We start from the raw sequence: 14,214 nt of genomic DNA on the forward strand, positions 1-14,214 counted from the left end.
ATGGAGATCCAGAGAAGGAGGAAAAGTCAACATACATTTTACACGTTGTGCACATAAGGGGAAACAGGAGGGCTGTGATTGTAGGCATCTTCTACCATCTTCTAGATCAGCAGCTTTCACAACAACTTGTATGATCAAGATCCCCATCACACAGGGTAAGGAACGTTTCACACAACCTACTAGTGTACATTTTACTAAATAAAACTCACAAAACCATCTTTATCACATGGAGTGCTTCGATATTTTCTATTCTATTTCATTTACACAAAATGTTGGTCCTGTCTCACTAAAGAGATTCCATGACCCTTACTGGTTACAACTGCAGTTTGAAAAACCACTTCAATGAAAGATGTGCACACTGCACGAGCACTCTAGGGGGGAGGCAAGAGGCTGTTTAGTCCTCTATTTTTAAATCTTATCCTCTGAAAAGTATCTATTTTTTAAAGTTTATTTATTTATTTTGAGAGAGAGTGAGTGCATGCAAGTGAGGGAGGGGCAGAAAGAGAGAGGGAGAGAATCCCAAGCAGGCTCTGCGCTGTCAGCACAGAGCCCGACATGGGGCTTGATCTCAATGAACCATGAGATCATAACTTGAGCCAAGATCAAGAGTCAGATGCCCAACAACTGAGTTACCCAGATGCCCCTCAATTTTTTGAGTATGTTTTATAATATACTTAACATGTGCTACATTAGTACAATTCATTACTAATGGATATGATCAAAATGTTTATGACATGTGATTATTGAATCACTTGGGGTGTTTAGTAATTCTGGGCCCCAAACCATTGCTGGGTGGATGGACTGAGTCAGATGGACTGAATCAGAACTTTTGGAGTGGGCTGTGGGGAATCTTCATGCTACCAGAATGTGAGGCTTGCAGTTCTAGAACAAACCCAATTAAAATGAGAAAAAATTACAATCTGTACTTTGGGGAATTTCAGAGATCTCTGTGACCAACCCCAGAATTAAAAGTTTAAAAAAATAAGTTTGGGGGCGCCTAGCTGGCTCAGTCAGTTAAGTGTCTGACTTCGGCTCAGGCAGGTCATGATCTCACGGTTCATGGGCTTGAGCCCCACGTTGGGCTCTATGCTGATAGCTCAGAGCCTAGAGCCTGCTGTGGAATCTGTGTCTCCCTCTCTCTCTCTCGGCCCTTCCCCTGCTCATGCTGTCTCTTTCTCTCTCTCTTTCTCAAAAATAAATATGTTTTCTTTTTAAAGTTAAAAAAAAAAACCAAACTTTTCTTCTTTGCTTCTATCCCTTCACTTAATCACACCCAGTTCACAACACAAAATGCTCTTCTCTTTACGCTGCCTCCCTTTCCTCCTAAATCACTATTGCTTCAGAATGCCTTTGATTACTATGGGCAGTGTTAGGATAGAGAGTTTAGGTAATAATTTTCTGAGAAAAGTAATTTTAGGAAAATACCACATCCCCTTGATGACTTCAATGATTACAGATGGCAATAGGCTGTTCAATGTAAAATTTTCCAAGTCACTAATGGAGCATGTCTCGAGTATTCTAGAGATACGTAATTTAATTAGCAACTGAGTAAAAACACAAATGGGATACAGAATACATTAAAAACCTGAACTTTCAAAAAGTCTTAGTGTGTCTATCCTTGATATAGGACATACAAATGATGGCTGAAGACCACAGATATATATGGTGTGCATGTGTGTGTATAAGTATATATTATACTTGTATATATACATCTATATATACTATACGTATACACACTGTACATGGGTGTGTTATGTATTTCCAGACAAGTACAGTCAGATACATTTTTCAAAATGTAATGAAATACAAACAGTAAATATGACCCTATGGTGCATAACTTTTTTTTTTTTTAATTTTTTTTTTTTTTAACGTTTATTTATTTTTGAGACAGGGAGAGACAGAGCATGAACTGCAGAGGGTCAGAGAGGGGGAGACACAGAATCTGAAACAGGCTCCAGGCTCTGAGCTGTCAGCACAGAGCCCGACACGGGGCTCGAACTCATGGACAGTGAGATCATGACCTGAGCCGAAGTCGGACGCTTAACCGACTGAGCCACCCAGGCGCCCCTATGGTGCATAACTTTAATGTAACACTAGCATTAACACCAAATTTTCCAGCAAACTGCAAGAATGCCAAGCATCCACTTTCTATTCAGGATTCTAATATTCCAAAAGTACTGTGACTTAAAAATTTTGAAGGCCAACGTTGAGCCAAGAGAGATTATTTAAGAACTTGTAATACGTTAGGAAAAGGCTGACCTTTGCCACTGAAAGTAAGGTTATTGACTCATCACCAGGACAGCTCTATATTCCCGGGCAGGTGACTGTGATCTATTCCTTTCTAGGCCCTTTCTGGTTACTAACTCAACTTTTCACATTAACTTCTTGGGGATAAGACAACAGAGTACATTACCTGACACACCAGGTAAGAAAACTTCACTCTTGTTCTGAATAATGAAGTATTTTACTCTGAGGAACTAGCCAGAGAAACAAAACCCCTACCATGACCACCACACAGATATTTTTTTTTTTTTTTTTGTAAAAAGTCCAAAATCAAACAAAAAACGCAACAGAAGGGCAAAGAGAAAGGCATTTAAAATGTGCTGAGGGGCGCCTGGGTGGCTCAGTTGGTTAAGCCCCTGACTTGATTTCGGCTCAGGTCATGATCTCGTGGTTTGTGAGACAGAGCCCTGCATGGGCTCTGTGCCGACAGAGATTCTCTCTTTCCCTCCCACCCCCCAAATAAACATTTTTTAAAAAATAAGTAAAATCAGTCATTCAATAAAATGTGTTGAGCACCTATATTTTCTCTACTTCACTCTATGTTCTTCAACACCTAGAAGAGATCTTTAATATAAGTCTTGTTATCATCTCCTCATCACATAAAAGAAAAAATGAGGCTCACAGATGGGAGGCAATTTCCCCAATAGAAATTTCAAGTAAGATTCGAACCCTTGCCTAAGTTCAAAGCCTTTGGGTGTTTTCATTATATTAGGGTCCTCCCACCAAAAAAGGTTCACAGATCTAGCTGCTGAACAAGAAACAGAGTATGATGAAGAAAAAGCAATTACTTTTCTGTATATGGACATCATAAATGAGTGGCAAAGTTATATTAGGCAAATAAAATGTACTGCACTGTGCAGGGCCAGTAAAGGTTTTTTTTTTTTTTGTAGGTTAAAAAGAAACCCATAAAATTAGAAAACCATTTCATAGGATTTTTGTGTGTAGTTGAGGATAATTAAGCAGCTGCTACCAGTACAAATCATTAGAAAAAGTCTAATGAGAGCTGATACTTTTTTTAAGTGACAGGTTTAATAAAGAGACTAATACTTACACATCTTTCACTTGCATTGCTTGTAAGAAGCTATCCTTCTCCAAAAGTAATTTTATCAGACTGCCATAAGTTTCATTGTTCAGCACAATGTTTTGCTTGTGTGCTTTCAGGAAAATACTATATGCATCTATGAAGGAAAAAAACATAAAATGAGGTGACATTACTCTGAAATGGCAAAAAAGGAGGGAAGAAACCCTAGAACATGGCCCCCAAACCACATTATTTCTCCTTGTTTCAATACTCATCCACCATACCACTCTCCACACACACAATGACCTAAACAGCAGATGCCGTCACCCTTCTCATCTTTGTAAACACAAAGTCACAGCTTTGGAAACTCTACTTAAGCCACATGGAAGGTACCTGAAAGGACTTCCTTTTAAAATGACTTTTCATACTAGTTTTCTGAAGTCAATAAATTATTCTCATGGCAATAAAAATGAAAAAGAGCTCTTCTGAATTTGTTTGTCAAAAGATGATACCAGTTTCAAAATAAGCTGCAAAATGTGTGTTAAAGTCCAAATAAACCACAGTTATAATTTAGATTGAGGGGAGCAAAAGATGCATTTTAAAGCACTCTTTAATCTATAAGTGGGTGGTTACAATGGTTAACATTTCAACACAATAGCATTAAAATGAATATAGCCTATAATTCTAAAATTAGGAGATCAAATTATTTGGCTACGACAGGACTTATACAAAAACATACAATTTTCAAATATACAGGTATCTAACAAGTAAACTAAGCAACATTTGTTTGACTGATTAACAGTTTTATTTCACTTGTTCACAATAACTGTCAGTGAATGAAAAGATGTTACCAAAAGAGAAGTAACTACACTTTTCAGTCACTTACTTTTCTGAAATAAAATTGCCTGGCTATAAACATCCAACTGAAACTATAATCCACTCTCCGGTGTGTATAAACAAACCACAAAAGAGAGGGCATAAGTGAACTACACGTACGAACTTCTATAGGTATAAAGCTCAATGTAAGGAAATGCAGTACATACAATTAGGAGGGAACACGATATTGATGCTCAAAAAAACATTCAGAGCCACTTTAGAGGTTTCTGAACAAGCAGACATTACACTTGTATTTCTAAGTTAGGGGAGTTTGTATGAGCCCTTCAATTTAAACTGAGGTGACATTGTGAAAAACCCTCTTTCAAGGTAAACTCAGAGAAAACAAGAGAGAAAAGGTATGACATTAATATCTGCGTCTTAACCAAGGAGAACAGATAAAATCTGTCATTCTGTACACAGTGCTCCCTTTTAAGGGAGCTAAGAGGTTAAATGCAGTGCAATTTTTGTTTACTCCCCAACAAGCATGGTTTCCTGAATGGAAATATAAAATAAGTATAATTCGAATATTTAAGATTGACAAAACAATCTAGAAAATCTTACTGTTTTCTAAAACTACAGGCATTGTAAGAAATCGGTATGTCTGTTTATTATTCTCTACTAGTTGAAGGAAGGAAGGATGGAAGGAGGGAAGGAAGGAGGGAAAAGAAGGAAGGGGCTATCATTGTAAAGTGCCACACTCATTCACCACAGGTTTCTGGTGTAAAAGTTGGTAAGGAGGCTAAACTACCAGAAATTCGATAAAGTGCTATTATGCAAAGCATTCAAATTCCAAAGTATTGATATTTTGCTAAGCACTCAAATCCTGAGATTTGTGAATAAAAACTCTGAAGAATTAACAGGATAAAACAAGTACAATAAATGTAAGTTGCATACTAAAACCAGAATTGGGGTATATCTCCATGTTTATAATAAACACTACATTATATTTATCTAGTTAACTAGTTAAGGTTTTCATTTAAAAACAATTTTTTTAATTAAAAAAATGTTTATTTAATTTCTGAGAGAGACAGAGCGTGAGTGGGGGAGGGGCAGAGAGAGTGAGGGAGACACAGAATCTGAAGCAGGCTCCAGGCTCTGAGCTGTCAGCACAGAGCCTGATGCGGGGCTCAAACCCACCAACCACAAGATCATGACCTGAGCTGAAGTCAGATGCTTTCACTGACTGAGCCAACCAGGTGCCCCCCAAAACAACAATTTTTAAAAAGGTAATATATGAAGGAGCTCTAGAGTCTTCACAAAGTAACTATATACTAATTTCATATTTGTTTCAGTCAAATAAAAACTCCACTGGAATATTTAAATAGTATTGATGATCATAATTAATTTTATATTTAGGTTTACCATATATAAGGTAAGGACTCAAGGATGTATAGGGTGAGTATGCAGCAAAGGAAAATGACACAAAGGATAAAGTTACTCTTCGTGACCCTGTACACTTTACGTCAGTGTCACAAAATTTCCAGTTAAGAAATAAGAGGAAATTATAAATTTCTAAATTGATTCCTTTCTATTGAACACAGCGCATAATGATCAATACTAAAATGAATAAAAATCTACATAACAGTTTAAGTATCATAAAGCATACTTGAAAATCCACACAAAACTGAAAGAATTAAAGAGCATGCTAGCATGCTATGGAGAAAAATTAACAACAAAAAAAGGGAAACAACAGTAATGTATGATTCTGAAAGAGTACAATGAAGTCTAAATGGAAATGTCTACAATGTAATAGGCAAGCTGCTACCAGAGTGTTCAAGATGGTCATAAAATTTTTAAAGTAGTCATAAAGGTGGTAGGCACGTCACGTCAGAAGTTTACTGCTAGAAAACAGGAAGATGAGCAAGACACAGGGTTCACGTCCAGCCTCTAACCTTGAAATGGTGCTTGATCACTTTGGCTTAGATATTTTAAAACAAGTTATAGATATCTTGATTTTTTTTTCATCTCTCAGTACTTCATTATAGATCTCAACATTTAAGGATACTGTCCTATAAGTCATAAATTCCACTATCAAACCTAATAAAAATGAGATGGGGCACCTGGCTAGCTCAGTCAGAAGAGCATGCGACTCTTGATCTCAGGGTCATGAGTTCAAGCCCCACACTAGACATAAAGATTACTAAAAAAATAAACATAAAAACAAAATGAGATAATTCCTTATTATTATCTACTCCTCAGTTTATATTTAAGTTTTCCCAACTGCCCCAAAATATCTTTGTTAATTTAAAAAATGAAAGAAAGTAATTTATACAAGTTCCATCTCTGTCCTAGAGCACTTCTAATTTGTTAAATGGACTTGGATCTCATGCTACTATTAGACCCCTGTGTACAGGTTTACCTTTGCTTTTCTTTCGTTGGCAGGCATTCAACAGATCTTTCTGGATATTTGTTTCTTCACGTGAAGGTGGTGATGAACTCAGGGAATGCTTTTCATCTTCATACCACAACTTAAAAACAAAATTCTTCAGTTAAACAAAAACTGGTATACACAGTGATTTTTTTAGTATAAAACCGGGCTCACCTATGCCCTAACGTTATACTGACAACAAAATCTGTTATGCTTACAGTTAAAAACAAATTACCTCAGGTACATCAAATGGAACCTCCTGATTATTGTTTCTAAGGATTTCTGCTAATAATCTTAAGGTCTTTGCACGAGGAATAATATTTTCTTCTTGCATTTTATTCCAGACAGCATCAGCTCTTTGCCAGTCACCATTTATTTCTGTAAAATTTGATTAGGCAGAAATTAATGAGCATACGAAGTAGAATTCATAAAAATGTTTAGAATTTCCTCCTATTTGATGTTGAATTGTAAGCATTACCCCCAAATTACTGCTACCAGGGAAAGGAACAGGATGATTGTGGACCAAAGATGAGAAGACTTCTTTATGTATACCTCTTGAATTTTCAAATTCAAATAGAAATCCCTTACCTATTAAAAAATAACAACAAACCTCCTACCCTTTACTACATACTCTGAAAACCTTTTTAAAGTAACTGAGAAGTTGCCCATTTCTGAAATCAAAATCAGAAATAGCTAACAATTCAACTATGTCCGTGAAACTCTGGAAAGATGATGGGTACATGTATGCAGTATAATACACAGCCGAAGGTCTAAAGGGAGTGAATACGGGTAGATGTATGATTTTCTTCAAAGGGGACGAATCAACAAATGCTTTTCACTTAGTCGAATAGGGAGAATTCTGTCTCTTCTGCTGACTTGAAGAATGTCTGTGACGTTGTGTGACAGATTTCTCATCCCAACAAATAATGCCACCAGAGTATAAGTATTATAGGGCAAGGGAAGTTTACTGGAAGGAAATAGGCAGATTCCTTCATACTGAATATGTGGTATTCCTTTTATGTTCCTTTTATGTGGTAACCTAGTCTTCACAAATAGCAAAAATTTAATAATCAAGACGTTGTTTTTTAAAACCTTCTAATGGGTTTTAAAAAGAGAAAAGGTCAAAGTCATTTAATATAATAAACTTTTACTTGTGAAAAACTAGACCAAAATATGAAAAATATCATGACACTAATTAAGTTCAATATAACTATTAAGCACAAAGAAATACTCCTTTAAAAGTGTTTTTTAAATTTTCAAATATGAATAAAGAGTATCTTCATTGTGTACCATCAGCTCTAGGAAAGGGGTTATTTCAGAGCACAAAATGTTCCAGAAAACATAAATAAATGTTTCTCAGGAATTCCAAAATATTAAAACAAATGGGATTTTCCTAGATTCTCCCTGACCCCTCCAACTGAAAAGCTAAGTTTTTTGATAACTAATGACTCCTAAAAGTAAACAACTCAAAGAAGAAAAACAAAACACATTCATGCTCCATCAGAAACCTAAGTAAAAGGGTAGTAAGTAGGAAAATTTCACCAGGTCATACACAAATTGCAGTGATTTTGTACATACTTTGATAATAAAATCATTTGTATATAAAACGCTTACATTTACAACCTATTTTCAAAACAAGATTCACATAAGCTAATTATGCTTATCCTTCATTAGAATGTTCTTATGTAATGTAAAATTCAGCTGCAACTTTTCAATTATGTGAATATATAAAACTAATTGAACTAAACACATTAAAAGCAAAACGCCAAGCTCCAGTATCTTTAATCCTGTAGAAAAGGTGGAACACTTCTGTTCCCTGCCAGAGTACTATGGACTATACAAGACACAGGAAAGGTTTCCAAGAACTAGAAACAGCACTGCTAAGGTGCTTTCTAAAGAGATTCATTTTGACACTAACATAACTATTCCAAACACTGAAGAGAAGATGGGTGGAGGATGTACAAGTCTGTGCCTTCAACTGTAAGAATTAGAGGAAGACAATTTTCTTCTAAAAGAGGCACATGTATATGGAAGCTTCCAGTTTGGGGGTACAAGATATTACAGAGATGTACCTTTAATTAACTAGCAACTTATACAAGAGAATATTTCAAAATACATGAAAATTAGATAGTGTTTATACCATGAAACAACTCATTTATATTTACACACACACACACACACACACACACACACACACACACACACACACAAAACACAGACACTTTTTTTTTGTTTAAAGGGAAAAAACTTCTTGGAAATATGCCTGGATCACAAAATATATAACAAACCTTTGAGGCAAACTAGTCAGCGTGCCAACATTTGCACCTGTGTACAAAAACTCACAAAGGCACAGAAAGGCCATGCCTTTCTTGTATAATATCCCTCTGGGGCTTAAAATGCCTTCTACCAAGACAACAACAATCCTACTCGTTGCCTGGGCTGTGGCCAGGGAATGGACACTCTGCCTCTATAATCCCATCACCACCCTCCTGGCACTCTTGGTTCCCCCTCTTTAAAGAATGAGAGGACTGACCACTACACAATCTCTGAGGATTGTTAAGCTACACAACCAACGATTCTGGACACCACTAGTGATTTTACCAGAATACACACTGTTGTGGGATTGTAATTTATGGCAATAGGACCAGTGTGTAACAAGTTGTCACTGTATGCGCAGCCGCTATGGTAATGAACTAAGAGATGAAAATGTCTAGTTTGGGGTTTTGGTTGAAATTGAAAGTTTTTACATATTACTGATCAGAGGGGGTAATTTCCAAATGATGGTTCCACTCTAAAATAACAAATCTAGGGCTCGGACAGGGATCTCGCTATGCAAGCCTGCACAGTCTTGCTTTGCCTGAATACAATCCAAGACTAGCGAGAGGTGTTCTATGACCTGGGAGACAAGGGAAAGGAGTCCCCACTGGTCAAAGATGGAACAATGTGAGCACCTAGAAAACAATGATCGCAATAAACTGAAACACAAATAAATTTTTAAAATATGAACTCACGAATTGAAAAAAAAAAATCAATGTTCAACTTTGGAGATTCCAAGGACACCAGCACTTAAATATGGTAATTAAAGAGAGAAAAGGCACTGATCTTTCCCTGTGAATTTATTTCACATTAAGTAAAAAAGGAAGCCACAGACCATAACGTAGAGTATGAAACATGTAAACAATAAAATAATCAAAATAATAGGTGTATATGTAAAAACTATATGGATACAAATATACAGAAAAAAGGCTGGAAGGCTGGCCAATTGACAAGTTACTTCTGAGGGGTGGACAAAAGGACATTTCCACATTTTGTTCTGTATACTACACTACTGCATTGCTTGACTCTTTAGTAATTTGGAATATACTCATGCCTTATTTGTATAATAAATGCACAGTGCGAAAAGAAATGTCAATGGAAGTACTTGAAAAAAAGGGAAAAAAAAGCACATAAATAACTTCAGAGGTAGAATAAATGCTAAAGTGTAAATGTTGGCTTTTTAAAAATCGATTTGTAAGTCATATAGAGAAGGACAGATTCCATATGTTTTCACTCCTATGTGGATCCCGAGAAACTTGACAGAAGACCATGGGGGAGGGGAAGGAAAAAAAAATGGTTAGAGAGGGAGGGAGCCAAAATATAAGAGACTCCTAAAAACTGAGAACAAACTGAGGGTTTATGGGGGGTGGGAGGGAAGGGTGGGTGGGTGATGGGTATTGAGGAGGGCACCTGTTGGGATGAGCACTGGGTATTGTATGGAAACCAATTTGACAATAAATTTCCCATTAAAAAAATAATAAATAAATAAAAATAAAAATCGATTTGTAAAATTTTAAGACAAAATTACAAACAAACATAAAGCAGTCTGTTTTCCAATAATGTACACAAATAATAAGCTATCTGTATATATATAAAAAGAAATTGACATGTTTAGAATATAAGAAAATGTTCAATAAGGTAAAAATACTATCTCAAAATAATAGTATATTCATTATGCAGATGAGGGGGCTGCTTCATTCATGTTTGTTACAGGTCTTAGGAACTAATTTTGCAAGACTATCACCATGAAAGGTGATATTAGAAAGTGTATTAGAAAAGATAGAGGGGCACCTGGGTGGCTCAGTTGGTTAAGCGTCCAACTTCGGCTCAGGTCATGATCTCAGGGTTTGTGAGTTCGAGCCCTGCATCAGGCTCTGTGCTGACAGCTTGTTCAGAGCCTGGAGCCTGCTCCAGATTCTGTCTCCCTTTCTCTCTGGCCCTACCCTGCTCATACTCTGTCTCTGTCTCTCTCAAAAATAAATAAACATTAAAAAAAAAAAAATTAAAAAAAAAAAAGAAAGAAAAGATAGTTCAAACTAAAATTTGAATTGTGACAGATTCTTTTTAACAGATCACCTATGGACATCATACTGTATACAGTAAGTAGAAAATGAAACGCGTTTAGTACAACTAGTATTTAAAGATATGAAAAGTTTCATTTTCTATTTCTTCATCTAGATTACAGTTACATGAATGTTGGCTATCATAAACCACTGAGCCATGTGTATCGTTGTTTTGTGCCTGTTTCTGTAGTATGCTGTAATTCACAACCTGAAGGGTGTGGTGGGTGGGGGATACTCTTAAAACAAAACAAAACCGCTCTTCGACAAATATCCCAAAATAATCAGGCCAATCGCTTTTAACGACTAAAATTACACCATGAGAAAGAATGAATTCATAAAAAGTTCTGGTAGGTCAAACAAATTACTTTCTCAGAAATCCACAATCCAAGATAGGGATTTTTCAAGTATGATAGCACCACATCTCATACATCATTCCATATTATATGTTCCTTTTCAAACAAATTGAGTCCATAGTGCTTTATACATTATTTAACACGTTTAAGTAGTGGTCCAAGTCAGAGGGCAAAAAGGAGAGCACTGGTTTATTCGGCAGAAAGGGAAGGATTAGGATTATCACAACCGTATTATCTATTTGTAGCACTACAAAGGTTATGAAGTACACCAACCGGGTTAAAAAGTATACTTCATTATAACGATTCCTCTGGCTTCCAGCCTCACAAGAGGCTACTCTCACGTGACTGTGCTCTTCAGACTGCTGGCTCAAATATAGAGCAAAACACTGGAGGGAGGTGTCCAACAGAGCAAAGAGAGGGTGAAGGAGAAAAAATGGTGATAAACTTCAGAGACTGCTTATCCCTAAAGGAAAGTTGAACTTAGAAATTGTTTTCTTTTCTTTAAAAAACAAAACAAAACAAAACAAAACAAAACAAAACAGCAAAGGTCATCTGGACAGGGAAACAGAAGTCTGTGAGGCTGGCTACTTCCACCTTCCCCAGACTAGTACTGTACCTCGTACATTCTTCCAGTTGTTCTTTCACTCTGTATAGCTAGTCTTTAGTCTTGGTCACAGGCCTAACTCTTTCCACAGGGCACTACCTTTTTATCTGCAGGGCCCTCCTCAATGTCTAGCACAGTAAGGGATTAGGGTCTTCTATGGGGATGACTTTAAACGCTGGGACTTGTGTGGAAACATAAATTCAGGGTCTTTTTTCTTTTCCAGTTTGCATAAAATTAAAATTTAAGTGTGAAACTGTTCCTCAAAAGGAAGAAAAAGGGGGTGGGGAAGGGAAAGAATTAGCACCTGAATGAATACAGGTTATAATCCACCGACTGAGGACTAAACTCCTAAAATGTAAGTTTTCTAATTATATATTCAATAACAACCACCTCAGTATTATATGCCAGAATTCATTCAAACCAAAGAATTGAATTTTAAGAATTTTGAGACTTTTAAGAACTACATAGTGAAGTCTGTACTTCAATGCAGCCAACAAGTGAAATGTAAATTTTATGGAAAGTCTTATTTATACCATCAACATAGAAGACAAAGCTTCTAAAGATAATAAATACAAATTCAAAAAGACAAATGAACTAACTTATTCACTGCTGTCTATGGTGTTTGGTGAAGGAAAATTTCCCATGAGAAAAAGAAAATAATCTAGAGCAGATATCTATGAAGTGAAAAAGGGAGGGGAGGGAGAGGAGGGGAGGGGAGGTCAGGTCACTATTCTTTTTTTTTTTTTATTTATTTAAAAAAAATTTTTTTTATGTTTATTTTTGACAGAGAAAGAGAGAGAGAGAGAGAGAGACAGAGAGTGAGCAGGGGAGGGGCAGAGAGAGCGGGAGACACAGAATCTGAAACAAGCTCCAGGCTCTGAGCTGTCAGCAGAGCCCGATGTGGGGCTCGAACTCACAGACCGCGAGATCATGACCTGAGCTTTCAAAGTCGGACGCTCAACCGACTGAGCCACCCAAACGCCCCAGGGTCACTGACTATTATAAGTGTTGTTCCTCTCTACCCAAATACCTTAAAAGAGACTACCAAGTTCCCAGATGTATAAACTGGAATCAACACACTAGAGCAATGTTTGGTAATAGAGATCAAAAGTTTCAGAACACAGGGGAGCCTGGGTGGCTCAGTCAGTTGGGTGGCCGACTTCAGCTCAGGTCATGATCTCATGGTCCGTGAGTCTGTGAGTTTGAGCCCCACGTCGGGCTCTGTGCTCACAGCTCGGAGCCTGGAGTCTGCTTCGAGTTCTGTGTCTCCCTCTCTCTCTGCACGTCCCCCACTTGCACTCTGTCTCTCTCTCTCAAAAATAAATAAACATTAAAAAAAAAAGTTTCAGGACACAAATATAAATGCAGTACAAGGAAACAACTAAGAGTATGCGCAAAGATTACGGCACACAGATGGTTAATGCAGCGCTATTTTATAACATGGGAAACTGAATTCTATTCCAACGTCTAGCATTAGGAGATTGGCTGGGTAAATCTAGTATATCCATTCAATGAAGTTATTTGTAGGTAATAAAATATAAGAAAATGTCTATAATATAGAAGCAGTCAAAACCGTATTATAACATAATCACATTTTAAAAACTAGCAATGAGTTTGTATATCAATATGCGTTCTTCTGGAAAAGGATCTTGTAGACATGAACAGGTCAATGATTATGCTATTTATAGAAGTGACTGATTGATAAGTCTACTAGAGCACTTAAATAAAAAGAAAACATTAGTCTCTCCTCAAAAAGTCCCATTAAATTCTGTGGCCCTGATGAAGATTTTTCTCATCTTCTGATTACTGCAGTAAGATTGTCAGAAATTATGAAACTTGTATGGTATCTAGTGATACAATGTAACATTCTGTGATAAAACTCAATCTGGCCTCTACTTAAGCCTCCGTTAAAGGCTACACATCTAACAATCCCTGGACCTTCCTTATACTTTCTAGCACCTGCCTTCAACAGAATAAATGTCACAAGATGAAAACATGAGGAATGGTCAGATTACTTACTATATAGTTTTAGCAGACTGTAGTACAGCTGGTCTCTATCACATTCAAATAGCTTCTGCGTTAGCTCCACTAATTTTTCTAGAGTCTCAACCTTAAAAATAAGAGTAACAGATGGATCTAGACTGTGTAAAGGATGTATTTTATAATTCACAAATGTCAGTTGAATAATCCTTCAAATAAGCTTTACCCAAAGGGCAGATTAACTTCATTTAAAAATTTAAAGAGCCAAACAGAACAATGTGAATGTAATTAATGCTTAAAAATGGCTAAAATGATAAATTTTATTAGATGTATTTTACCACCATTAAAAA

The 14,214-nt window shown here is 36.5% G+C and overlaps 1 protein-coding gene across 1 annotated transcript in view; it reads right to left on the reverse strand.

Moving 5' to 3' along the window:
- LRPPRC (leucine rich pentatricopeptide repeat containing) overlaps window positions 1–14,214 on the reverse strand; it is a 111,855-nt gene that overhangs the window by 19,898 nt on the left and 77,743 nt on the right. The window contains exons 27-30 of the mRNA XM_007097885.2: window positions 13,904–13,994; window positions 6,784–6,926; window positions 6,540–6,648; window positions 3,335–3,461 (exon numbers count right to left, since the gene is read on the reverse strand). Of these exons, the coding sequence (XP_007097947.2) occupies window positions 3,335–3,461; window positions 6,540–6,648; window positions 6,784–6,926; window positions 13,904–13,994 (470 nt within the window). The remainder of the gene's footprint in view (window positions 1–3,334; window positions 3,462–6,539; window positions 6,649–6,783; window positions 6,927–13,903; window positions 13,995–14,214) is intronic.

Source organism: Panthera tigris, chromosome A3 (genome assembly GCF_018350195.1).
Source record: "Panthera tigris isolate Pti1 chromosome A3, P.tigris_Pti1_mat1.1, whole genome shotgun sequence".
NCBI classification, from domain to species: Eukaryota; Metazoa; Chordata; class Mammalia; order Carnivora; family Felidae; genus Panthera; species Panthera tigris.